At 40.2% G+C, this 27,589-nt stretch overlaps 1 protein-coding gene across 2 annotated transcripts in view; it reads right to left on the bottom strand.

Annotated features, from left to right (window-relative positions):
- Nucleotides 1-23,835: 23,835 nt before the first annotated feature.
- Nucleotides 23,836-27,589, bottom strand: part of CNGA3 (cyclic nucleotide gated channel subunit alpha 3) — a 67,236-nt gene continuing 63,482 nt past the window's right edge. For both annotated transcript variants that reach the window (XM_075200123.1, XM_075200122.1), the window contains one exon: nt 23,836-25,885. In XM_075200123.1, coding sequence (XP_075056224.1) covers nt 24,465-25,885 — 1,421 coding nt within the window. In that variant the 3' untranslated portion in view covers nt 23,836-24,464. The remainder of the gene's footprint in view (nt 25,886-27,589) is intronic.

The following is a 27,589-nucleotide window of genomic DNA, read 5'->3' as shown; positions in this document are numbered from 1 at the left end:
GTTTGTATCCCATTTTTCTAGCCGTCTTCACTATTGATAAGAGGATTATGTATTTTGGAATTCTGTATATACCTTGGTGAGTGTAAAGTTTGGAGGTTCATTGCTTGGGAAACCTGAATGTCTGAGCATCGGAGCAACCTTCTTGTCTTCAGCACGTAGTTATCCATATCTTCAATCATTAGTCTACATTTACATTTCTTAAAATCGTGAAAGATACGAAGATGCTTTTACATCTGCAGCAATTGCTGATCGGTTTGTGGTAAACTACCTATCTGCCATCTCAAGCACCATTATTGGGAGGCTACTTTAATATATGCTATTTGTATGAACTTGTCCTATGTTTAATGTGGGAATCTGAATTTGTAAATGTTTTATATGTATATTTAAAGCCTATTTATGTAACTTGGTATTTGTACTGGCAAAAATGTGTGTGGTTTTGTTACTTTGATTTTAGTAATGAATGAAAAGTATTGGAAGCAGTATTGCTTTAAATGTCTAATTTAAGTTCAAGCTACACAGTTGATTCAGTAATTCAATTTTTTGTATTATGCAAAGAAAGGCAATATAGTACAGTTCATCCTCCTTTATAAAGTATCAAATATGTATTTCTTTCTTTTAGGGGTTTTCTTTGGTAGTTTCACTTTAATCACTAAAATGGGAACCCATCATATTAAATAAAATTGTTTATCTGTCCAAATATTTGTGTAGATCACATTTTAAGTATAATATTGCTGACTACAATAAAATATACTCTACTGTAAATATTTTCATAGATTACTAGAATATGAATGTAGAGTTGTAAGTAATCCATAGAGACCAGTCACTTGCTTTCAGTAGGCAAACTTCTGCTGGACCATTCAAAGCTTTTCAGTCATTGGTTGATAGGAGAGTCTGCACTTTTTTAGCACTATGTTAGTAATTATTCCCCATGTGTCCCCTACATAACAAGTTTCATTTAGATAAACTAAACTTTCCTAGTCTACATATAACTATTTAAATCTGTCTAGCACGCTAGAAAACGGTAATACCAAGGTAACATAAGTGGCAGCTCACTATAATTGCCAAATAGCTTCCTTTTATTCCAAATACAGTAAACAGCAATAATTTTCCTCTTGGCCACGCCATCGGATACTGGTGCTTATAATATTTCTGGTTACTACACTTGGATCTGAATGTTCTAATGATTATCTGACAGTGCAACTAAATTTTATAATGCTGCAACTGCAATAGGTTGCATGTGAAAGTGCTCCATAGTCACGAGTCCTCCTCTTGGCCAATGACCACTGCCTCTCGTCTGTTTACCACTTCTCACTCCCGCCTCCAAGTCTTTTCCCCACGCTGCAGCCCATCTCTCCAACATGTGCCTTTGACCTATCATATACTCACCCCATTTTCAATGATTACCAAAGGCTACTAGACTGTTGCCTAACACCTCCCGTCCACCTCCTTATCCCCCTCTATATGACACCCCCTTGTTCTTCCGTTCCAACCCTCTCCTTTAGATTGTAAGCTCTCATGAGTAGGCCTGCCTTTCTCATTTTCCCTCCCTACCCCTCCTTCATCTTGGGCTACTCTTGCCATAATTATAATTGCCCTTTGTAATATGACTTTATTTATGCCACTATTTCAGTTCTGCTTCTGCTGTGTAAATTTCTGTTTATGTGAATTATGTCTACCTTGTATATACTACCGCTATGTATGGAGCTGAGGAACTTTGTGCTGCCCTATACATAAACTCTGATTGTGATAATAAGAATAAAAGTGCTGAAACCTTAGTAATTGTCTGTTATCTAGGTAGCAGAAGTGTTCTGCACAGGTTTGTGGATTCACACAACAATAAGGGCATGTGATAGGATAGCAACTTTCATGGAGAATAGCTGAAATGTTTAGTTTTGCTGCTTGAGATTTTTGTCCACATATCAACAGTATTTTGACCACTGCCTATAACCTATTTTTTGCTGTTTGTGACGGAAGGGAGAATCGGTCTTGCACTTTTTTTTTTTTTTTTTTTTAATATATAACAAAGCTGCAGTTGTATTTACTCTTTTTATACAAGAATGTAGAAAGCAATGAGCAACTGAAACAATTCTTGACCAATATTCAGGACATTGTGAGTATTCTGTCAGTCCACGCAGTGAATACTTTTACTTTGTGTGATGGACCTGTGCTCAGAGAATTTTCTCACTGTTGTGAAAAATACAATAAAATCATATGACTGCTGGTAGCTTGATCATTGGTGGGTAAACCATAAACCTGATATTGGCTCCTATTCAATGTTCCTGTATGTTGGGCTATTTAGAATAAAAAAGGTTCAAGAAAAGGTTTAGTAATTTTGACCAAAGGCCAATTATTTGTAGTTTTCTGCAAAAACCTAAATACAAATTCCTAGGATGTATATGTTATTTTATTAATGTGTATTAATATACTATACCATAAAAAACATTTTCTAACAATGTATGCCAATACAAACTAATACAGAATCTAAAATGAAAAATTGATTTTATTAGTATTGTGCAATAGGCAATAATTATAAGTATATTGCAATGGCATGAAATAGATGAATGGGAACTTCTAATTAAAATACCACTTATTTTTAAACGAACGTTTAAGTTTTTTTAAACACAAGTGAAACTATGCCTAGGTTTGCATTGTTTAAAAACATACGTCAAAAATTACGCTCTTTGGGGCAGATTCAATAAATAAAAATATTTGCGCAAGGTGCCTCAAACGGCCATGAGACCTGTCACGCAGATTTTTGAATTAGTGCCATAGAGATGTGAGCACATATCTGCGTTATTTTTTTACCATAATACCGGTAGAAAGGGCGACTGCAATATTTTTAGGAACATCTCAGACAATTGAATCTGCCACTTTGAAGCAGACAATTTGGCCTTGGGTCAGATAAGCTTTGAGATGCATTTATTTACAGCCACTCAAAACTGCACTTCAGCATAGTCTACTATAGAGGTGCCAACAGTTCATGTTTTTGGGATTTCTTTAATCATGCACAGGTGAGTTAATATATTTTTCAGGGTCAGTATTTATCCCACCTGTTTCTACCGGCAGAAATAATCAAAAGATGACCTGTTGGTAGCTCTTGACTGGGTTTGAGCACCTCTGGTCTATGTATAATTAGTGGACAAAATGAACAAATGGGATATACCACTATAAAGTTACTAAATAGAACATTAGGCGCTGTACGGCCAGTACAACATGCCGCTGCCGTAGTAGTTGTTACCACTGTATGGAGTTGTGCCGGAGGAATGCAGCACCTTTCTGTTGTAAAATGCTATTTTGGACGTTCTAGAATATCCCATAAAGCAAGTCTGGCCAATCAGTGCCTTTCTAGGTGTTGTGAAACTACAAGCCTCAGCATGCTGTGCCAGATGATAACTGCAAGGGTATGCTGGGACTTGTAGTTTTACAACACCTGGAAAGCCACAGGTTGGCCAGGCTTGCCATAAATGCTCATTTCAGTTCGTATCTGGTGACTGAGAAGGCTAGATATATGGGTAACCTCAATATCTGGGTCATTAAACAATTTGGAGGCGTGCTCTGTGTATAAGAGCATTGCCATCCTGGATGAACACCCCCTGTTAAAGCATTTTTCTGACATAAGGGGTAAAGATGAACAACGTGCCTTGACTTCTTGCACCCATACTATGCCAATATAATGTGGCCCCCAACATTATTGAACCAACAGAACCCTTCACTTTTGGAAGTAAGCAATCGGAGGTGTAGAGCTCCTTAGGATTGTGCACTTATCCATTTGTTCAGAACATGGCGAAAGATAATTATTCTGAACACATGCACTACCTATGCTCTTTGCACTGAACCTGTATATGTGCAATGCCTGGTGTGATGAGCACTGAAACATGACTCCTATTCTGCTATATGGAGTTTTCCTTGGATTTATGTTACTGTCTGCTCACACTATAGGTTGACATTTACAGGCAATTGCAGTTTTGTTTTTGCACTTCAAATTAATGACAAGATATAACAATTCTGGCACTTTTGGCCAATTTTGCCTTTGGACAGTCCCTTGCCAAACATTAGGAAGTTGATTCATCTTGTTCATTGAAGCTCTTGCCAAATGCACCCCAACAGTCACCCTGCTTTGAGTCACTGTGATCTTCTCTTACAGCCATGCTAGCTATAATTATAAGTAGCCTGGGTAGGCCAGCATTTTGTTTTATACATGACTCTGACCATGCTGGGATATTCTTTGCATAATGCATTAGCCATACCTGTCTGGTAGAGCATGTGGTTAAATATGCTTATTGTACCCTAATTAACCAGGTGCTCTTTTTTTTTTTTTACTTTAGTGCTTTGGCATGAACTCTGTTATATTTTAAGCAGCATTAATGATTGTGCAGGCATAATCTGTGTGTGTTAGGGAATTTAATCTCTTTGGGGCAGGGACTGATGTGAGTTCTCTGTACAGCGCTATATAAATGTTGATGATGAAACTGAAGCAAGAAAGCTTGTTAGTGCTTATGAATCCTAATCGATGTGTCATTCTAGAAGTTTGATGTGCAATTCTAAAAGTAACTTTAAACAATGATTTAGAAACAATACTATGTTTGTTAGGCATTGCAATGGCAAGGCTACTGTTGCTTTTGTATGGAGTTTTCACATTTGACTCTTAGCCAATTTGTTGTAGTAAATGCATCATTAATGCACCAGTACATGTTAAAAATACATTTTATTGTCTGATTCAGTCACTCTGAAACATGACTTATTCCATCAAGCAGTCTATTTCTAATAACTTTAGTAGCGTTACAAATCCCTTTTCATAAATGGGGTATATTTTTCTACACGGCTATACATGATGCAAGAGAAAAATTACCAAGTTAGAAATGTCTAATGACCATGTGTGCTGAAAAATCATGAGCCAATAAAATGTAAATACACATTCGGTACTGCTCCTTTTCTATGGTCACATAATAGGTTATTATTCAAGTTTAATGTTTTTATATTAATCCATCTAAATATTTTACAGCAAGCAAAGGAAGAATTAAAAAAGTATTAAGCTGTGTCAGTGTGTCTCTCACCGTGATCTGTTGCTCACTATTCTAAGCTCTGGTAACACTGTATCCACTTTACGATAAGCAAAGTCCAGAATAACAATCTCGGAGTGTATAACCTAACACCCGTTATTTGCAGATTCACAGATTTCGCAAAAATGACTTCAAGCATCTCTAAGAAAACAACATTTGAGTCCATATTTAAGAAGTAAAACAAATACCATTTGAAGCAGAGGCTATTCAGCAGAAATATATGGGTTGTTGTTGATCCAGTTTCTTACAGAATAGTTCTCTTTAGTAAGAACCATATTATATTGTTCCATGAATAGAATATCAATAGGCACATCTTTTCTGGTGAAGTTTCTATCCAGTTTCTTTATGGTAACACTTCGGTGCTGTGTCTCTTCTCCAACTGGCAACCATTGGTTTTGTTCCTCCTTGCTTGCTAGTGTTGATATTTCTTTTTTCCCTGTTCCATCCAACATTCTCTGGGAATAATAATCTCTTAATGTAGAGTCATGTTGCTGCATGGATTTTACTTTTTCAATAAACAATTTCACTTTATTTTCAAAATGATCTTCTCTATCAACAACCATTTTCTTCATGATGCTTGAAGAGCTCTGTAACTTGCTTCCACCATTGTTTAACAAAAAACTTGTGGATTTTGGTCTTTTTCTCACCAAACTTGTATTACTTGCTGGCCATTTTGTGTCATTTGCGAGTGTTTCATCTTCTGTTCTTGGAAACTGTTTGAATTCCATTATCTCTGTGCCAGAAACTTCTACAGTAAGGCTGTTTTGTTTAGGTGCCATTGAAGATGTTTGGGAAAGTGGATGAACAGGTGTATCCAGACATTGGCTTTTAAGTTCATCTTTTTCTAAAAATTTGACTTGTGTCTGTCTGTTCCCAGATCGTCGTCTTCCTGGTGCTGAATAGAACCTCTGAGAAGTATTCGGATAGGTTTTCCTAGTTGAGAAATCCATTCCTTTGGATTCACAGCCATGGCTGATATCAGTTCTGTAGCTTCTATCTTTCTCTGACATTCGAGATGTAGGTCTACATGGTGCAGAGACTGCCCTTGGAGATTTGCCATTTTGCAGTATAGCTCTTACTGCTTCTTCTGTTCCATCATTAAGTGTTGTGTTAAGATTAGAGAACATTGTCCGTGCCAGGTGTTTAATCAGATCTCTGTTCCCAAGGAGCTTGGCATGTGCCAACTCTGATCGTCTAAGCTTCAGTGTAAATTGGTTATATAAAATTTTCTGGTCAAGTGTCAGTGAGTCAGCTGCTTGTTTCTTCATAGAATCCAATGAGAGAATTTTCTTCTTTAGTAGACTTTCTTCTTTTGCATTGAATGACATAGTGAGGGGAGATTTCTCAGCTTCTCTTGGTTTCTTCTCTGTCATTTTTGAACAGAAACTTGTAAAGTGAGACAGATTTTTACTTGATCTAGGCTGCTTTACTTCCCTCTTCGTTGCTGCGAACTTCCAATTCTGTCCGGTTTTGTTGTTGGAAATAAGGCTGCTTTCTATTGAATGTTGTCAGGGAAGTTAAACAGGTAGCTCCACTTTGATAGAGCTACAGGTGATCTTTGATTTATAGCAGATTGCCCTAGAATCTACCATCTAGACAATGGGACTGTTAGCTATTCAGCTGCTATTTAAGTAACACATTCCTGAACAATGTCAGACCTGCTGTGCAAAAAACAAATACACTTTGTTGTTGGTAACCAGACCATTGATATGGCTATGTATATATACATTTAGCAAAGCAAAGCTTTTCTCTCTCTCTCAAGATACTTATTAATTTACAGTTTAAAATGCATTCACCATGAAATATTTTTGGCATTTAAGATTGATCGCAGCTGCAATACAGTTGAATTACAATAAATATCGATATTGTCTGACCTATAATCAAAATTCACCAGCTTTACTTAATACTTATATGAATACTTATAGTATAAAATGTTGAATATATCTGAAAATAAATGTTCTTTAGATGGTTAACATGTATTATTTTCCAAAGCTAAACAGGCTTGTATGATAATGATATGATGCTATTGAATGAAATAGTTGCATATTTATGTTCAGATATTTGCTCTGTGAATTATAAACATTATTATGCATAAATCATAATATTTCTGACCACCGTGTGATGTACGAAACAGTAATTTAAAACCACACTAGTGAATTTTATTTGAAAGTATTGTGTGAACATCCGCTGTTCAGCCACAACATTAAAACTACCTGCCTTAGATTGTGTAGGTCCCTCTGGTGCCGCCAACATAGCTCTGACCAGTCGAGGAATGGACTCGACACCTCTGAAGGTGTCCCATGGTATCTGGCACCCAGATATTAGCAGCAGATCCTTTAAGTCTTGTAAATTGTGAGGAGGGGCCTCCATGGTTTTGACTTGTTTTTCCAGCACATCCCAGAGATGGTCATTCGTATTAAGATCTGGGGAGTGTAGAGACACCTTGAACTCTTTGTTATGTTCCTCACATGATTCCTGAACAATCTTTGCAGTGTGGCAGGGTGCATTATCCTGCTGAAAGAAGCCACTGACATCAGGGAATACAGTTGCCATGAAGGGGTGTACTTGGTCTGCAATAATGTTTAGATAGGTGGTACGTGTCAAAGTAACATCCATATGAATGCCAAGACCCAAGGTTTACCAGCAGAACATTGCTCAGAGCATCACACTGTCTCTGCCTTCCCATAGCGCATCCTGGTGCCATCTCTTCCCCAGGTAAATGATTCACACCCGTCCATTCACACGATGTGAAAGAAAACATGATTCATCAGACCAGACCAGACCAGTCTTCCGTTGATCCATGGTCCAGATCTGGCACTCGTTCACCTTGTAGCCACTTTCGGCAGTGGACAGGGGTCAGCATGGACACTCTGACCAAACTGTAGCTATGCAGCCACATACATTTTGTGAAGATACTGGGTTTATCTGGCCCAATGCTACCCACTTCACTCTGGCTGGCCACCCATGGGTGCATTCCTATGCCAGGGAAGTCTACCCAGTACCTTCTAGGATTCGTATGGTCACTCAGGCAAAATGCAGTTATAAAAATACAACAGTATCTTTATTGTCATACAAACAACACTAGAATATTATGTACACACAGTAAATAAATGCCAGGCAGGTTTACCACATTATCTGTCCCTTACCCCAATAGCTTAAGGAGAAATAGTCACCTGGCTGTCCAGACCTCACGACCCATGGATCTCTCTCAGCTGCATATATAGACTCATATATAGTTAGAGAACGACAACTCAACAGCTAGATCTTGCAGTCTTCATGAATGAAATCCCAGAATGAACACCCTTCCCCCCCTGGAGTCGTTCCTTATATCTCAGGTCTAATTTCCACAGTCTTTCCCCTCCCTGGGCAAACCCCTGGGTCTATTCTTCTTAACAGTTGGTCAGTGCAGGACTAGGGGGTTTGGACAGGGCAGAGAAGATGAGCTGTCCTTTCACAGAAGCCCCCTGCTGGGATGCAGACAGAACGTCTGGACTAGTCCTGAGGAGAACAATTGATGCTAATTGGCTTCCCCTACTTCCAAGGATAAGGTAGAAGTGAACCCCTCCTAAAATTAACCCCTTACACTACTTTGTAATGTCACAGGGTCCCCAGCTGTTCCATGCTTCCTGTAGAGGAATTAGGGGGTTGAATGACTGCAGCTCCTGCCCTCTCACCTGTATTGTGGACACCACCTGATCTTTACCCATAACCCTCCTGGCTTCAGTTTAAGGACAATAAATAACATTAATGCAATTCATCAATATATAATACACAATATACATATGTACATTGAACTACAATGTCCCATTAACCACATGTAATTGGACGATGCAGTTGTAGTCTGATGAGCTGGGGAACAAAAGCAAGGGCTGTAAAAAGTATTTGCTATAATCCACATTATGTGAGAAACGAGAAACAGAACGATTAGCGTATAACACTCATTTGTCACACATTTCATCTGCCATGCATTATGTCTTCTGCATCCTTTCTGTCATAGCCAGCATTAACCTTCTCAGGAATTTGTGTTCCAGTAGCTCGTATACACTAATCTCATATCTTTTCTACACTGATATCACCGAGCGCTCCTCAACAAGCCCTGGACAGCTTTCTTCTGAATTTGGCATTTTATCCAAATTCAACATGAATTGAACCCTAGCATTCAGTATGGGTTGCTGGCTTACCCTATATAGTATGGGCTAGAGCAGAAATTGCATAAATTAACTGCTTAATAGACAAGTCATCCACACAACCACTCACTTATGCTCAAGCTATAGAATAATAAATTAAATTCCCAGACTATTTAAATGAGGGCATTAGTGCATTCTCTGGAACGGACTGGCACAACCCTCTTGTCTTCTACTACTCAAACCTCCCGCTCACAAAGTCATAACTATACATTATTACTTATGTGACATGATCAACCATGAGGAATATAAGGTGGGCATTACCCAATGTCTTAACACTTGCTACAGATCTTAAGTGGACTTACAGCATCATGCATGCTGATACCTGCAAATACATATAATGAAATGTTTATTAACATATGTATCATAAAGCCTACCTATCACCTAACAGAACATTCATAATTGGCTTAACTGATTCTCATGCTTGCCCTAAATACTCCACAGCAGAGGCTGATTTGTTCCATTATCTTTGGAGCTGTCCAATGATTAGGTGCTTTTGGCTCCAAATCAGAAGGTATGTGAATAATCACATGTTAAGCTATGTACTTCTATTGCCTAAATAGGCCATACCATTGAGTGTCATCCTTTTTTTTACCTGAGAGTTACAAATGAGGGGGCAAAATTTTGTTCGCTGTTTCAGCAGCAGCCAGAAAATTCATTTTTAGGTGTGCATACACCATACTACCCCTTCTATTGAGCGGTTTAATAATATATTATTCCACTATTTTATGATCAATTCTTCTGTATTATGTGGCTTGAGACATCATAAAGTTATGAAAAATGTACCCAAAACCTTTTGGCAACATGGGACATCTATAGTCACATTCCACTTTTGACCACCAAAAGTCAGACCCAGAGATGTTTTCTGAACAGTACAAGGCAAGAGATATGCATCCTAGCAAAGGGCACTCCTATTTAACCTTAACTAAACATAGAACTCCTATTTCACCCAAGTGCAACTCTCCACATCCCTCGACCTACAAAACACCTAGCATTACTTTAGAGTTAACAGGAGATAGTAGTCACATTTTTGCTTGTCATGTCCAATTGTATTATTAACTTAATGGAGCTCATTTATCAGTGTAATGACAAGGTTGTAATTTAATGTTGCGAACTATATGAACTTTTGTCAAGCCAAAACTCAATATTATCTGTATTTGCTTTTCCATGGATGACTTTACTATACTAGACAGAATGAATTAACAAATTAACAAATTAATTAACTTAAAAATGTATTTCTGGTAGGTGCTTATTACTTGTCCTTTGTTTATATACAAAGTCCTTTTAAAATGTAGTATTTCCCTTAAAATAATCAGGGTCCAAGACACCAGGGCGTGTTAGACTCCGCATCTCTTTGTCCAGTAGCATTATCTACTGGCAGGCAGCTATCCTCTCACACCTTGGTTCATGACAGACTAAGAAGCTCAAATTCTAATGGTCTTCCTCACATTTCACTATGCTCTCCATTTCCAAGAAAACTTCCTCAGACTTTTCTACAAATTGAAGGCTGATCTAACCTCCTGGAGCCCACTTTCTCCTGACTGGCCAGGATTATAGCAGTTAAATGAATATCCTCTCCAAATGGCTTTCCTTTAAACCAGTAAGGGTTCCCCTCTCCCACATTAATAATATGCATAAAACCCTCACTTTATCTGGAATAATAAACTCCCGAGGATCTTGGTCAACATTCTGAAAGATCGATTCCTGAAGGTGACAGGGGTCTCCCTGATATCAAACTCTACTACCTGGCGTCACATTTCTTTCATATCTTTGCTCCCCCCTGGATCCACCTCCTGCCTTGATATCGAATCTGCCTATTTAAACATTTCTGACCTCCCTACGGGGCCTAACTACTAAACAGCGACCCCTCGACACCAAATTGCTCCCAACTGTTCAATTTGCCACAAAGCTATGAGACTTATACCCCTTACAACTGAAGTTTACCTACCTGGGATCACCCTTGACTCCTATCTGGCAAAACCCCAGGTTTCTCCCAGGGGCATTTACTGCAAGATTTCTTAGTTGTATCCAGGCTAATTTCAAATTCCTTGTTTATTTCTCCAGACGTGATCAATGGCTATCCTTGGCAGAGCTCCAACAGAAATCTCCCTCCCAGATACTGAATCCTTTTCAATTCTTCCAAATACAACATTTTTTGCATTCTTTATCCCAAACACACATGTTCTGGGATATTACTTTATTTGAAAATAGATGTTGATTTCACTGATTGGCTAAAGGCATGATTTATTCCCAAAGGGAAAAGCTGGGAAAGTGGGGAAAGGGAAAAACCGCTCCGCACTAGACAACAACCAACCTCACTGCTTGGATAACTCAACTTAGTGAGGGGGTGCTAAGGTCATATATATGGCATATGAATTAGAAGAGAAAGAGAGTTTTGACCTAAGAAGCACTCCAGGTGTGAAGTAAATAAACGTTTAATACTAATATTTTAATGGTATGCGTTAAAAAGGTGTATGTCAGTATACAACTGATTAAAAAAGCGAAGTATTTAAAAGTAATAGTGTTGAAAAAAATAGAATTAAAAATAATGTAACCCTGTGGTGGAGCCAATCTTAAGAGTACTGATAATGGGGGAAGATCTGCCAAATAGAAATTCCTTCCACATGTGTATACACAATAGATAAGGTGAGAAATAGCCAAGGAGAATGATTATAAGGTCCTATAGTATGGTAACTATGTTACATTCACCAAAACCCTATTCCTGTTGTATTCATGTAGACTCTAGATGGCAGTAGAACGTGAACTTCCTCCCTATGATCTTGACTCACTGGAGAATGTCCCTCTGTTATTAATAAATCAGAATCCTAACCATAGTCAGAAGCTGAATCGCTGGATATTCCCAGATAGACAAAACATATATAACGTGGCTTTAATAATTCCCTAATGGCATAACTTCAGGGAGACCACTCTTATGTGCGGTTTATATTGTTACCTTACCAATAAACTGTACAGTGTAGTGACAAAGCGCCTTATTTTATGTTATAATAGTGCGCTTATAACCAAAAGAATTTATAACCAAAGGGATTCACCCTAATAGGAGACAGTGTAATACAGTGAAACCACTCATTCATACATCCTATATTACTGCCATGCCACAAGGCTGCACAGTGCAGCGACAAGGTACATTATTCAGTGTTGTTAATGTGGGTTTATAGGCAAAGGGATTCCCCTGGTAATAGGTTATAAAGTATAGTAATAGGTCGCTGTACTTAAATTTGGTATACACTTGTAGAGAGAAAGATATCTACTCTAAAGGTCAGTTATTCCTTACAACGATAAAGCGCCGTAATTGTAGTTACTATGCGCCTGTGAGCAAAAGGATTTACTTTAAAGGTAAGTAATACGGTTCAGCGGCGAGACACCGCACTGAGAATTATGTTATTTATTTTATTTCATAGACAGAGAGATTCCCCCTAGTAGTGAGTAGTTAGATAGAGAGGCACAGCGCCGCGATTGGCTCCGCCCACTTCCGGGTTTGACGTCACCTATTGTGACGCCGGCCCGACGTACGTTTCGCTTGAGAGCTTAGTCATGGAATGCTTAAGATTGGCTCCACCACAGGGTTACATTATTTTTAATTCTATTTTTTTCAACACTATTACTTTTAAATACTTCGCTTTTTTAATCAGTTGTATACTGACATACACCTTTTTAACGCATACCATTAAAATATTAGTATTAAACGTTTATTTACTTCACACCTGGAGTGCTTCTTAGGTCAAAACTCTCTTTCTCTTCTAATTTAAAGGCATGATTTCCCAAATCTATAGTATTTTTCTCAACACTACCCTTCCCTCCCAAAAATATCATGAAGAGGCATGGGAGGACATGAGACTGGAGATTGCTAAAAGTTCCATCTCAACAAAGGTGAAACTTTTTACAAAATCTACTGTAAATGATGATATACCCCAGCGAGGCTCCATAAAATGTTTCACTGTTTTCCACCTCACTGTTGACGTAGTTGTGGTCATAGTGGCACAGTGGTTCATATTTGGTGGACGTGTCCTGTGATCACTCCCTTTTTGGACAAAGCTCATAGTCTCCTGAATGGCCTCCTGTTGACCCATGGGCAGTGAGTAGTTTCCCAACCCTGAGGCTTTTATTTTCACTTCAGTGTGACCATGTTACCAGTACATTCGGAGCTTTTCGTTACACTATGAGATACCCTATTATGAGCTGTTTCAAGGTTATACCCCTTCTCTATTGGTCCGGTAAACCCTCCCTCCCCCCTACCTAGTTTCCATCTATCTTACTACTAAAACTGTCCTTAAACCTTAAAAACAATGCTTATATATTTTCACTCCTTGGTTCCTGGTTGTTATTGCCCACTTTTACCCTATTCCATTTTGTTTTGTTTTTCTGAGACCTGAATACATTGTCATGTTATATATTTGCTATTTGAAGCTCTTTTACCTGTAACCTTGTTGACCACTCAAAAATAAAGAATTACATATAAAAAAAACAGGTAAGTGAAGAAAATGATAATAAGAACTATCAGTATCTAATACTGCTTAATAACTCCTATTTATTGTCCTACTGGGCCTTGTCCAGATCCTCCTTCTGGTTTCTCCCCAATCTTGAAGAATACAGACTATGTATAACTGCCATTCTGTGTAGGAAGCAACAGGCTTAAGTACAGATAGGGAGTGCGAGTGGTAGCTGTTGCTGGATGGCAGGAATGGCAGCGCCAGGGCCGGATTTACCGCTAGGCAACCTAGGCACCTGCCGAAGGGCCTAGCGGCTCTCGGGGGGCACAGCTGGGGGGGACAGGAGCATTTTTTTAAAAAAAATCCCCCAAAAAATACGGCCCCTCCCCCGACTCGCGGGGGTGCCACGAGTCGGGGGAGGGGGGTCGGGTGCCGCGAATCGGGTCCCGGCAGCCTCTCCTCCTCTCAGTGTCTCAGTGAGAGAGAGCGAGGAGAAGAGGCTGCCGGGACCCGACGAGCGATCACGTGACTCTTTTTTTTTCTTTTTTTAAATCTGTTTGTACTGACCGAGGAGGAGCAGCGCGCTGGAGAAGAAAGGCAATAGAAAGGTAAGTAAAACAACGGAGGGACAGAGGTGGTGATGGTGAAGGGGCACAGAAGTGGTGATGGGCACAGAGGTGGTGATGGTGAAGGGCACAGAGGTGGTGATGGTGATTGGCACAGAAGTGGTGATGGTGAAGGGCACAGAATTGGTGATAGTGATTGGCACAGAGGTGGTGATGGTGAAGGGCACAGAGGTGGTGATGGTGAAGGGGCACAGAATTGGTGATGGTGATTGGCACAGAGGTGGTAATGGGCACAGAGGTGGTGATGGGCACAGAGGTGGTGATGGTGAAGGGCACAGAGGTGGTGATGGTGAAGAGGCACAGAGGTGGTGATGGTGATTGGCACAGAAGTGGGGATGGTGAAGGGCACAGAGGTGGTGATGGTGATTGGCACAGAGGTGGTGATGGTAATTGGCACAGAGGTGGTGATGGTGATGGGCACAGAGGTGATGGTGAAAGGGCACATGTGATATTGTGAAGGGGCAAAAGTGACAATGAAGGGGCACAGTGTGATGATAGAGGGACAAAAGTGACAAGAGCACATACTTGGATTTATGCGTATTATTTTTGCAAACAACTTAAGTAAGTATTTCTGCCCTGACTTCAATATTTATTAAGTTGTTTTGACCCAACTACTTAAAAAAACAGGACTGCTTGCTAATTATTTAGGGGTGCCTTTTTCTGCAGCAGGGTTGCCTTGCTCTTTTCACATGTTAGGTACGCCCCCAAAGATGCAAGCCACGCCCTCACCTCCTTTGGCGGCGTGCCACCGCTGCGCGCCGGCACATGCTTTCATATCTACGTAACTATAGGGGTATATGGTAGGCTGCAAAAATATAGTGCTATGGATTGTTTCAGGGAGGGGGCCCAAAAACAGTATCCTGCCTAGGGCCCTATGAGGTCTAAATCCGGCTCTGGGCAGCGCCATTATTACAACCAGTGGGCTTAAGAAAGGGACTTAGAAGTTGGACAGAAAGTGATGGTGCTAGTACCTGCCAGAAAGCACAAGTTAGAGGTGACCTGGGCAGGGCCACATACCGTAGTGGACAGACATTGCCGGGTTGATTACATATTGCAGTAGATCGAACCGGGAAGCGGGTGGGTACCTATCACATTAATAGGTTAAAGGAGTACATCACCAGGGAAATAGGAGCTGTGGCAATCTGCTGCCCACCTATGGATGACCCAGAGATTGACCCCATACCCGACATTCCCGCAGCGACCAAAAAGGACCTAGGGGTGGAGACGGCGCCCATAGGCCAGCAGTTTACAGGAGCCAAGACTCAACAGATGATTGGAGTATTGGCAGTAGAACGACCTCAGTTCACCAGCAACCCTAGGCGCACTCATGTAGTGGCCCATCATGTCAACACCGGGGAGGCTCAGCCTATTCTGCAACCCGCGTATCGAGTGAGTACCGAGGTGCTTGACATGATCAAAAAAGAGATTGATAAAATGCTGGCACTGGGGGTCATTATACCATCCAATAGTCCCTGGGCGGCCACTGTGGTGTTATTGCCCAAGAAAGACCAGATTACATGCTTCTGCATGAATTGTAGGACACTGAACGAAATGATGGTGACAGACGCGTATGCTATGCCCCGGGTAAATGAGCTGTTAGACTGGGCGCGGCTCGCTATGTGTCTACGCTGGACCTTAGTAAGGGGTACTGGCAGATACCCCTTACCAGGGAGGCACAGGAGCAGTCCGCATTCACCACTCCGTTTGGACTATTTGAGTTCACTGCCATGTCCTTCGGAATGTAGAATGTCCCACCCACCTTTCATCCTACAGTAGACCATTAGCTGACAGGGTGTGAGGAGTTTGCCCAGGTATACCTGGATGAAATAGCTATTTTTAGTGAGACCTGGGAGGACCACCTGCAACATGTGACCCAAGTATTAGCCCGAATTAGGCAGGCAGGGTTGACGATCAAACCAGACAAATGTTAGATGGGGATGGTGTTGTACCTCGGGCACAGGGTTGGTGGAGGAAATATTCGACCGGAGCCGGCAAAAATTGATGCAATCCTGAATTGACCTCACTCCACCAACCAAAAACAGGCACGCGCCTTCTTTGGGACAGCGGGGTTCTATCGCAAGTTTGTGCCCCAGTATAGCACTATTGCCAAGCCACTGACTGATTTGATGACCAAAAAGTACTCCCGACAATTTGACTGGACCCCTGATTGTGAGCAGGCCTTTTCCCAGCTTAAGGATATGTTGTCCCGGTCCCCTGACTTCCAACAGTGGTTCATTGTGAAAACAGATGCCTCAGTCTGTGGAATAGGAGTTGTCTTGAGTCAAGTAGGGGAGGATGGTTGTGAACACCCAGTGGCCTATCTCTCCCAGAAACTTGTTGATCGCGAGATAGCATATGCCACTGTTGAAAAGGAGTGCCTGGCCATGGTTTGGGCTCTCGAAAAGTTGCAGCCGTACTTATATGGGCACGAGTTTTCGTGGTCACAAATCATAATCCCCTTAGTTGGCTACAAGGCACCGCAGAAGACCATGGACGGTTGCTGAGATGAAGCTTGGCCCTACAACTGTATAACTTTTTCATCTCTCACAGAAAAGGGTAAAGCACACAGGAATGTGAATGGCCTGTCCCGTCAGCAGGAACCAGACTCAAAGCCTTGTCACGCCCCTGGAGGTGTCTAGCTAGCCTCTCTCACCACGGGATACACGGACTAAAAAGTGAGGGGAGAAATGTAAAGAAACTTGCATGGTGTATGGAATCAGTGTTACAACCCCTTTATTCTAATCCGTACCCGGACTGCACTTTTTAGCCATGTTGTTATTGGGAAGTATCAGTGATGGAACTCCAGGAAAAATACTTCAGGGGTTAAATTCCACCTCCATAGTGAACACTCAGGAGCTGAGTGAATTAAGCTACCATTGTTATTTCTGCTTGCTCCCTATTGTCCTCTGGTGAGCTCTACAGACAGCCAGGAGCCAGACCCAGCAGGGATCACCTGAGGGAGGACACCTGGGGAGGTAGGGGAGGGGGCTGGATAGTGTGAGAAGTCCACCAATTGAGACCTTTTGCAACTCCCCTGGGTCGGTAGTTCCCAAGGTGTGATTATGAGGTGATAAAAGACACTACCCTGGGAGCTGGACACGTGTGTGGCTGACTTTGTCCAAGAGGTGATGCTCTGCCAGAGATGTGCTGTGAAACATATCTCACTGGTTTTATTTGAACTGATTTCCTCACTTGTTGGACCTGCTATTGTTAAGGGGGCCATGCTGTATTTAATCCTGTTCTGCAGAATAATATCATCTAGAACACAGCTATTTCTTTGATCAATGTAGAGATTGAACAATTCACTCCTACACCTCCTCGCAATATTCCTCTGCTGAAGGGGCTCTAAATCTTCCTCCTATTTCCGCTCATGTGCTCTTTGAAATTCTGTAGAATATATTGTAAATTACAGAAATAATGCCTCTATGTAGAGGTGCACAAACACAAGATTCCACAGGACTTCAAAAGAGTGAGTAAGTGGAAAAAATACTTTAGGAACTCATATGCTTCATTCAGTTTAGCAAATTTCTATTGGATGGAAGACGAGCGAGCCCATTTTTCCCCCAATGTAAGGTCTGCTATATATTAAATTCCAGCTCAAATGTAAGCATCTGAAAACGTAGAAGAAAGGCCTAGGGAAATATTCCGATTGGCTCAGAGAAGTGTAATGGAGTAATTGGTAAGAAGATAAATGTCCTTTAGTCTTATCTTCAGAGATATTTGAGAGTTGGAAAAAGATGTAATTGTGGAGGCCACAGATAGATGAGAGAAGACATAGCTTGTGAAATTTGGATTCTATATACAGTCACAAGATTGTATTAGCAGACTAAGCTTGTGGCTACTTGTGCTCAGATGTCCAGTAGTATAACTTGGTATCATGGAAGCCTTGGCCTCATAACTGTTGGGTTCTTGAATGTGACTGTCCAAAAAAACTTGAAGAAGGTTCTCGGTAAAACAGCAAAAACTGAAAATGGCATCTGAACCATGAGGGCCTGGAAGTGATATAGTAATTTTGGTAGTAAATTAATTTTGATCATGATGATCCTATCTAGGCATGAGTTGATAAGGGGCAAGATCTAACTTAAGCCTCATAAAAAATAGAGGGGTGAGGGGGTTTTGTGGTACAATTTTTCATAGAAAGAGGCAACATAAATTGCCAAATACTTAATTTTCTTTGGTAGACATCTAAGAGTAAAGCTAGCTATGAGCGCTTCCTCTATGTTTAGGAACATGTAACAGCATAGCCTCTAATTTTTAAAAATTTGTTTCTTAGCCAGTGATTCAACTAAAAAAATAAATATATATATATATATATATATATATATATATATATATATATATATATATATATATATATATTGGGAGAGAGATCAAAGGCTCTATAATGATCAAAGATATCAGCAAGTAGGGATATCTTAACATTTGCATCATCCCCCTTTAATCAATGCACATCCACTGAGGACCTAATCATAGCAGTTAAGCAGTCATTATTGTGGCCTGTGGAGGTGAATATAGGACTTGTACACCAATAAGAAAATCCCAAGTCATTCCAAAGATCTTCACAGTTTATTTTGAACAAAACAAGGCCAAGAGATTCTTTCAAATTCTTTTTCAGCATCAACCTAAAATATAGGTGTCCGGGTATGAATAAGTTACTCCTCATGTTATCACTAGCTTATACCATGGGATGAACCCCACCTGGTTGTTGTGCACTAATACAGGAAGATCCCAATTTAGATTATTAGAGAGAATTTTAGCACAAATGCTTTATATCAATATTAAGCAGGAAGTTGTGTCTGTAACTTGCATAATTATGGCTGTCTATACATTCCTGCAATTCAGGCTATTATCACAGTGTTTGGAAAGAGGCTGGACATGCATTCATCATCATCTGATAGTGTGCTGGGAAGGGAGGAGGGGTTAAGAGCTAGAGGGCACAAACAATAGGAGAGATGGCAGTAACATAACAGAAAAATAAAGCATCTTAGTTAGTTATAATTTATTTTGAATAACCTATTGTTAGGGTTAAATCCACTTTGCATCCTGTGATGACTCAGATCGGCCATGTACTTCAGCTACATAGGTGTGCCTCCAATTAACTCTAAACTGTAGTGCAGATGCAGATATACCTTCCCGTGTGAGTTTATTGGAACACTGCTCTATTTAAACCCTTACTGGCCATGCACTATGTGCCAGTCATAGCATTTAACACTTATGCTCTTGGCTCCTGTATCCTGACCTGTTTGTTCCTATCCCTGCACCGGTTCCTGTTTCAACATTTATTTGCATCCTGATTTCTGGACTGCATCTTACAATTTTTCTGGTTCTGGCTTTACTAATTTTGTTCACTTTGTTTCTTTCTGGCATTGCTTTTGTTTTCTCCTATCTTCAGCTAAGCATCAACTCAGAATCTTGAGACTTGGACTGCAGTTTCCTCTAGGGCTTTGCAGTTATTATTGGACTCTGTGAGCATTTTCACCAGCATTGTGGCTAGAGACATTACTTACTACCTCGCATTGTCTAAGACTGTGTTACTATCTTCAGTGTTCTACTTCATATTTTGCATTGCCTCAGACTGCCATATTCCTGCATGATTAATTTGTATCTTGTGCCTTATCTTCATATCAGCATCACTTCAGATATTGTGTTTATTTCACCCCTGCTTTTGGACTCTTAAATAAACTGCGTATTGTTTGGAACTACAACATACCTCATTACTCCTCTGATTTCCTAATACACATTTTACTTTTTCTACTTTTACTGAAGCTTTGTCCAAACAATATTTGTAGTGTTCAAACTTTAATCATTACGCCGTCACAGTCAAGATTAATATAGGACACACACCTGTCTGTTTAGGTCACTATGAAGAATCACTGAATCACTGCACTGTGATCAATATGTATAAATTCAATTTTGTGGTATAAGCAGCAATTTAAACAGAATATATATATATATATATATATATATATATATATATATATATATATTTTTTTTAAACACTGTCATGTTAAAAAAAACCTGTGAAAATTGGACAAATTGAAAAATTATGCCACAGTGTAATTAAAGAAAGGGCTTACACCAACACTACACATCATCATCATCATCATTTATTTATATAGTGCCACTAATTTCGCAGCGCTGTACAGAGAACTCACTCACATCAGTCCCTGCCCCATTGGCGCTTACAGTCTAAATTCCCTAACATAGACACACACAGACAGAGAGAGGCACACACAGACTAGGGTCACTTTGTTAGCAGCCAATTAACCTACCATTATGTTTTTTGGAGTGTGGGAGGAAACTGGAGCACCCGGAGGAAACCCACGCAAACATGGGGAGAACATACAAACTCCTCACAGATAAGGCCATGGTTGGGAATTGAACTCATGACCACAGTGCTGTGAGGCAGAAGTGCTAACCACTACGCCACCACTAACCACTACACGAACCCCTTCACTCACTGAAGTATGGGTTGCTTTCATTCAAGATTTCATACTGGATCACTTGAGAAGACTTTTGAGTGTGCTGTCCAGATAGGAACATAAGAAAAGGAAGCTTTTATTTGAAACTGCTCAAGAGCCCTGAGGAGTTACTATAAGTCTTAAGTGTGGGGCAGACAGTTTCACTTTTAACAGGACAGGTGGCGCCATCCTATCTGGTGAAATTATCTAGACTATCTCCACCCCCTTCAGAATCCTACATACTTGGAAGCCTGTAGAATAAAGGAACACAGTAACAACCAGTAAATGTTGTCAAGAATCACAACTTTGTGTTAGTCTAGGTAGATGGAAAATATATTCAAAATAAAAAAATAACTCATTTATTTTAAGATAGATAATGTAAAAACATGGCATTATCTTTATTCCAGACTAATGACATGAAAGAAGAAACATATGAAGTCGCCATTGTTTTGGAGCCTTCTGGATTTTTTGCTCAGTGCTTTATTATTTTCTGAGGTATTTCTTAATTACATTTTGCCCTTCAAGCTAGCATATTTCTACTCCTACGCATACGTTTTTATTTCATTAATTTTTGGAGTTTTTATACTCTTTCTGCTGTCTTTAGTCTCACACACTTACAAAATCATGATAACATAGAAACCAGATTAAGGAACTTGTACACAGGTCCATATTTGTCAAGATAAATGGGAGTAAAGTCATTTCCTGTAAATGGGATTTCTAAAGACAGCTCCCATACATGACTGGGTCTAGAAAATGCATTCAGGTTTAGAAGACAGCTGCAGCTGTGTCCAAAGCTTCCAGGACAGTGGAGGCAATGTCATTGTTTCATGTTTCAGTGGCTCAGCATCAGCATATACAATAGGTAAAGATAGTGTTGTCACATTTTAGCACAGTAGCTCTGCACAACGCTTCTTCATAGTAATTCTGATGGCACAGAGTAAATACTATAGTTAAAATGGTTACATGGGAGGGTCATCCGTTCCCTGCTGCTACCACAGAATGCCAGCAGACAGCAGTGCTTTCTGTCCATATTTATTTCTTATCCTGTCCTTGTGAATACAAAGTGTTATTAAACCATACAGTATATAAAAAAAGACAAATGTTTTTCATGACAATGTATGCTCATTTAAATGTATTAGAAAGCAAATGGTAACAATGGCAAAATCTGTAAATAAGGTATAGAGGTAGAAATGTGCTTTTCCTATATTGAGGTAAAGGACAGAAATAGCCATCAAATTTACAAAAGGATGTTTTAACATCATGTGAACACTGGGGCTCATTTAGAGTAGGAGGCACTAGCACCCGAACATAAGCAGGAAAGTACACACATGAAAAGGCGCATTTACCAACACATGATCCATCGGACATCTCAAGGTGTGTCCAGCTGAACATCAGTAGCATACGTAGCAGGTTTATGTCAGGTGCAACAAGTGTGTAAACTTATGTACCATGATACCATATAAATGTGGCTTGATGGTGTTAGTATTTGCCTAATTTGCATCACCCTACTTGGCACAATGTAATAATGTAATGGTGTGCCATATGATTGGACAGTGTCATTAATAGATACCAAAAAATATTACACTTACGGATTCAATCAGAGGTGGTTAGCACGGTGGTAGTCACTAACGCGTCTACCACTACACCGACAAGGACTTACCCGACTCAGGTAGAAGGTGCCAATGACGATAGGATGAGAACAGCGAAGCTTTGAAAAGAGGACTTTGCAGAATCGCAAGCACACAGAAAGTCATGGGACTTTCTCGGACTGTACTATTATTAGGGGTGTTTGATGAGTAATGCAGGGAGCCGCAAAATGTAAAACATTTTACAGCCACCCTTCTACTTGGTACATTTCAAACTCCCTGCATTACTCATTAAACACCCCTAATATTAGTACAGTCCAAGAAAGTCACATGACTTTCTGTGTGCTGGCTTCTGTATTGATCGTTGTTCTGCAAAGTCCCCTTTTCAAAGCTTCGCTGTTCCCATCCTATGGTCATTGCCACCTTCTACCTTATCAAGTCGGGTCAGTCCTTGTCGCTCTACTCAGAGTCGGGGACACGTACCCCACCCGGCTAGCAAGTGCTGCCAATCATCATTATTATTGCATGTTGTTGCACCAGCCCACCAGTATCCACAAGAGTTACGCCTCCTGACAGGTGTATCTGTGTCTGCATCCAGGTCTAGCTCAGTAGCAATTATGTAAACACACCCTTACTGTACTCAGCCTACACATGCCCATCCCTTCTCTCCCTCATTCCACCTCTCCAAGCGTCAGGAGTAGTAAATTTAGGCCGGGTACAGTAAGGGTGTATTCATGTAATTGTAACTGAGCTAGACCTGGATGCAGACACACATACACCTGTCAGGAGGCGTAACTCTTGTGGATACTGGTGGGCTGGTGAAACAATATGCAATAATAATGATGATGATTGGGAGCACTTGCCAGCCACCTCTGACTGACTGATTGCGTACGTGTAATATTGTTGGTGCACCTCCATCTCTAAATCACCCCACTTTGTTGATTTCAGGTCTAGTAATAATAAAAAAAATATAAAAAATGTCATATACATTTAAACATGTTTTATTTCTATGCAACATTTGTTTAAAAAAAATCTCTTCAGAGGACAATAAATATATTGTTTTCTAAATTGGTTAATTATACTTCAAATTGGCATACTTAAAGTTCATCTGCAAATGAAGACTGAAGCTTATTAAATTTTGAAATATTTTAGAGATTATAAACCATAGATTCAATTTAACAGTGAGGCCTGAGAGTACAGCTTAGTTAAATAGGTTTAAAGCCCTTTAATATGTTAATCATATGTGTCATAAATGAATAGGTATGTTTCAAACAGCAAATAAATGCTGTCTATGACCCCATCATAACCACCCTCACCTGGGGGTATATTTACTACACTGTGGGTTTGAAAAAGTGGAGATGATGCCTATAGTAACCAATCAGATTCTAGTTATCATTTATTTAGTACATTCTACAAAATGACAGCTAGAATGTGATTGGTTGCTATAGGCAATATTTCTACTTTTTCAAACCTGCAGTTTAGTAAATATACCCCCAGATATTGTAACAGAAACACTTTAAACAGAATACAGTAATTTTGTTATGTGTCACCCTCTTTTTTATGCCACCTTAGAACTCTATATGCTGCCAGTACAGAGAGACACACACATGTAATAATACCCATCTAGTGCACCTAACCCGAATAATGTCTTGTGAAATTGATGAATATATGGAGCATACGTGACCATTTATACCTTTATAGTATTCATGGGTAAAATCAGCTTGTCAGAAATATTATTCTACATTCTTATTGTATGCATGTACCAAGAGCAATAGTCATTTATATTAAAATAAAACAAAAAAAAATAGAAAATACATTTCTGCCACTACCCTATCTTGCACCAAATAAAAACTGAAACCTATTGATAAACTTTTTGTGCCATTTTATTGTCTAGAGAATTCTAAAAGCTCTTGAGTACAAAAATATATATTTGAAGAAAAATGAAAATATATAAAAAAAAATGTTTTTATCCTGTATAAACTCAGAATTTACTAAAGCTGATAGAGTAGGAAATACTATGCAGTTCATTAGAAAGAATGTATAAAATGTATGGTCTTCAGTTAAATTTGAAGTAACAAAAACTTTCTTTATGCAGCAGTTTATTTATCATTGTCTTTGGGCTTAGCATTGTCTGTTTCTGCTGCACTGTCTGGTCCTTCAGAGAAGTACTCAATGCCGTAATTCTTTATTCTTTTCTCGACTTTCGTTATCCTTTGTTTAAGTTTTAATTGAGTGGAGTTGTAGTCCGCTAACAGTCTGGCAAACCTAGTCTGTAAACTGTCTAAAGCTGTTTCCAACTTGTCGACTTTTTCATCTATGTCCTTTGGGTCGGACCCTGCCTTCGCCGCGTCTTCATCAATTAAACCGTCCTTCATAAGGATTTGTCGCCCTTTTTCTTCTAGCACTGTTTTAGCGTCTGGGTACTCGGTGAGGGCCTCCATTAAGTCATCCTTAGATAAACAGAACAAGTCGGAGTAGCCGATACTTCGAATGTTAGCTGTCCTTCTGTTTCCTGATTTACTCCCTTTAATGTTCAAAATACTGATTTCTCCAAAATAACTGCCATCACTCAGGACCACAAACTGAGTTACACCATCATCTGCTACTACAGCCAGCTTACCTTCTTTAATAATGTACATTTCACGCCCAATGTCCCCTTTTCGACAAATATAATCACCAGGACTGAAGACTTGAGGCCTTAACTTCAGGACTAATTCTACTAGTAACCCTGCTTCACAATCCTGAAAGATCCTAACCTTTTTCAAAGTATCCAAATGAACATTAATTGCAATTTCAGCTTTCAGCTTGTCAGGGAGGTTCTTCATGACCTCTTTTTCATCAATTGTTTTCTTGTTTGTCCAGAGATAGTCAAACCATTTTATCACCCTGGCTTCCAGATCTTTTGACACATTACGGAACTGCATATATTGCTTTATAGAGTCTATTTTTGACTGAAACTCAGCCCTAGATGCGTTCATATTTGAAATCATGGACCCCACGTTGCCAACAATAGTAGCAAATATAAGAACACCAATTAGAAAATCAAACACCACAAAGAGGTATTCAACATCCTTCACTGGGGGTGGTGTCTCCCCAATAGTGGTAAGGGTGAGGGTTGACCAATAAAGACTATAAATGTATTTTCGTGCAAGACGTCCATATTCTGGATGAGATATATTGGGATAGACCCATGTGTCAGAACCAAACCCAATGGCTTTTGATATTGCATAGTAGATGCAAGCATTCCAGTGTATTATGATAAGGATATAAAGCACAAGGTTCCCAATGCGAAAAATATTAGGATAATTAGTTCTGGTTTCAGTGCGATCAAAGAACTCAAACATCCTGGCAAACCTGAACAGGCGATTAAATCGTACCTCTGGGAAATTAAGTCCCACTTTGAAATAGACCAGGTCAGTTGGCAACAGGGACAACATATCAAGTTTAAACTGCAAAGTCTTTGTGTAATATTCCTTTAACTTCTTGGCATCTTTCACTAGCAAGCCTTGCTCAAGGAAACCTGGAAAAATGTAAAGTATTTGTTTGTGAAAAGGTGATATTTTACATTGTAAAAATACATGTTTGTATCCCAAACTGATGTTTGAGTCATCAATATACTTGTACATGCTCACTAGTCTCCATTGTCTTGCAGCGTATTGAAAATTGTAAATAAAAAACAAAAAAATGTTATATTATACATTACAGAGAAATCTGTAAAGCCAGCAGCAGTCTGGATCAGATGGTATGTAATCTAGATGGGAGCCTAGGATCTGGTGGATCTGCTGCCAGGATTATCCTAACCCTTTTTTGTTTACATTTTACACTGAGGCCCTCATTTGTGGGCACCTGGCCCTAATCTAAATTGCTCTGGATTATTATTACCTAAAGGCGGGGCCCTGCCATTGCTGTGCTTCCTTGTGGCAGGCCCCTTCCCTGCAGTCAGCCACCAATGAGCTGCGCTGTGGATCAGCGATCTGGTCCTCCCCTTCCTTATCTCCATTCCTCTCCCCACCTCTCCACTTCTGTCTCCCATTCTCTCCTCTTCACTCTTCCCATGATGCTTTCCTTCCTCTCTTCCCTCCCCACCACTCTGGCTCCTACAGTTTTTAAGGATATTTAAGTGTATTGGGGGGGATAAATGTTATGTGTAGGGGTGTAATGTTATGTGAGTGTATTTATTACTGTTATGTGGATGCTAGTGAGTGCTGCATTATTGTTATGTTAGGGGCTGGTATAGGGGTATTAATATTATGTGGACCTCTAATGTTATGTGGGGTTCTTTATTAGCCCCAATCCCGAGGGTTGGTGGAGTGAATTATTATTATTATTATTATTATTATTATTATTATTAATTTTTATTTATAAGGCGCCACAAGGCGTCCGCAGCGCCGTACAGAGACAAACAAATTAAAATACAATGGGAGACAGCACAGTACAGTTAACAGTAAGCACAGCAAGACAGTAAGCTCAATGCACAGCTAGAGAGAGCGGGGAAGGGGGAGGAGGATCCGCAAACGACGGGGCCCAAGAAGGAGAGCGCAGAAGACAGGGAGACCCCCAGGGGGGAGGAGGGAGCGAGAGTGGACGTGGGGTGGAGGACCCTCGAGGAGGAGGGCTAAGTAGCTGGAGAGCAGAGTTAGAAGTGGTGGAAACAGGAGGAGAGATGGCCCTGCTCAGAGGAGCGTACAATCTAAGGGGAGGGGTGGACAGACAGAGAGACGCAGGAGAGAGAGGGAGAGTAGGGGGACGGAGGCAGAAGATAAGGTAGGAAGTTAAGTGGGAGACAGAAAGGCTTTAAGAAAAAGGTGGGTTTTTAGGGCCCGTTTGAAACTGGACAGATTAGGGGAAGTTCTGATGGAGGGAAGGAGCTTGTTCCAGTGGAGGGGGGCAGCGCGGGCGAAGTCTTGGATACGCGCGTGGGAGAAGGTTATAAGGGGGGAAGAGAGGCGATGGTCAGAGGCAGAATGGAGAGGGCGGGATGGAGCATGAATAGAGAGGAGGGTGGAGATGTAGGGCGCAGTGGAGTTGGCGAGGGCCTTGTAGGTGAGTGCTTTATTAAGTGTGGAGCTTTTCATGTATTGTGAAGTTGGCAGTATTATTAATGTATTGTAGGGGCTAAGAATGTAATGTGGGATCTCTATTAAAGTGGGGTTATTAATTTAATGTTGGGGCTATTGGAAGGAAATAGGCTTATTCATTACATTTTAATTTTATGCTATTAATT

This window comes from Mixophyes fleayi, chromosome 2, assembly GCF_038048845.1.
Source record: "Mixophyes fleayi isolate aMixFle1 chromosome 2, aMixFle1.hap1, whole genome shotgun sequence".
Taxonomy (NCBI): domain Eukaryota; kingdom Metazoa; phylum Chordata; class Amphibia; order Anura; family Limnodynastidae; genus Mixophyes; species Mixophyes fleayi.
This window is presented reverse-complemented; position numbering and strand designations above follow the sequence as displayed.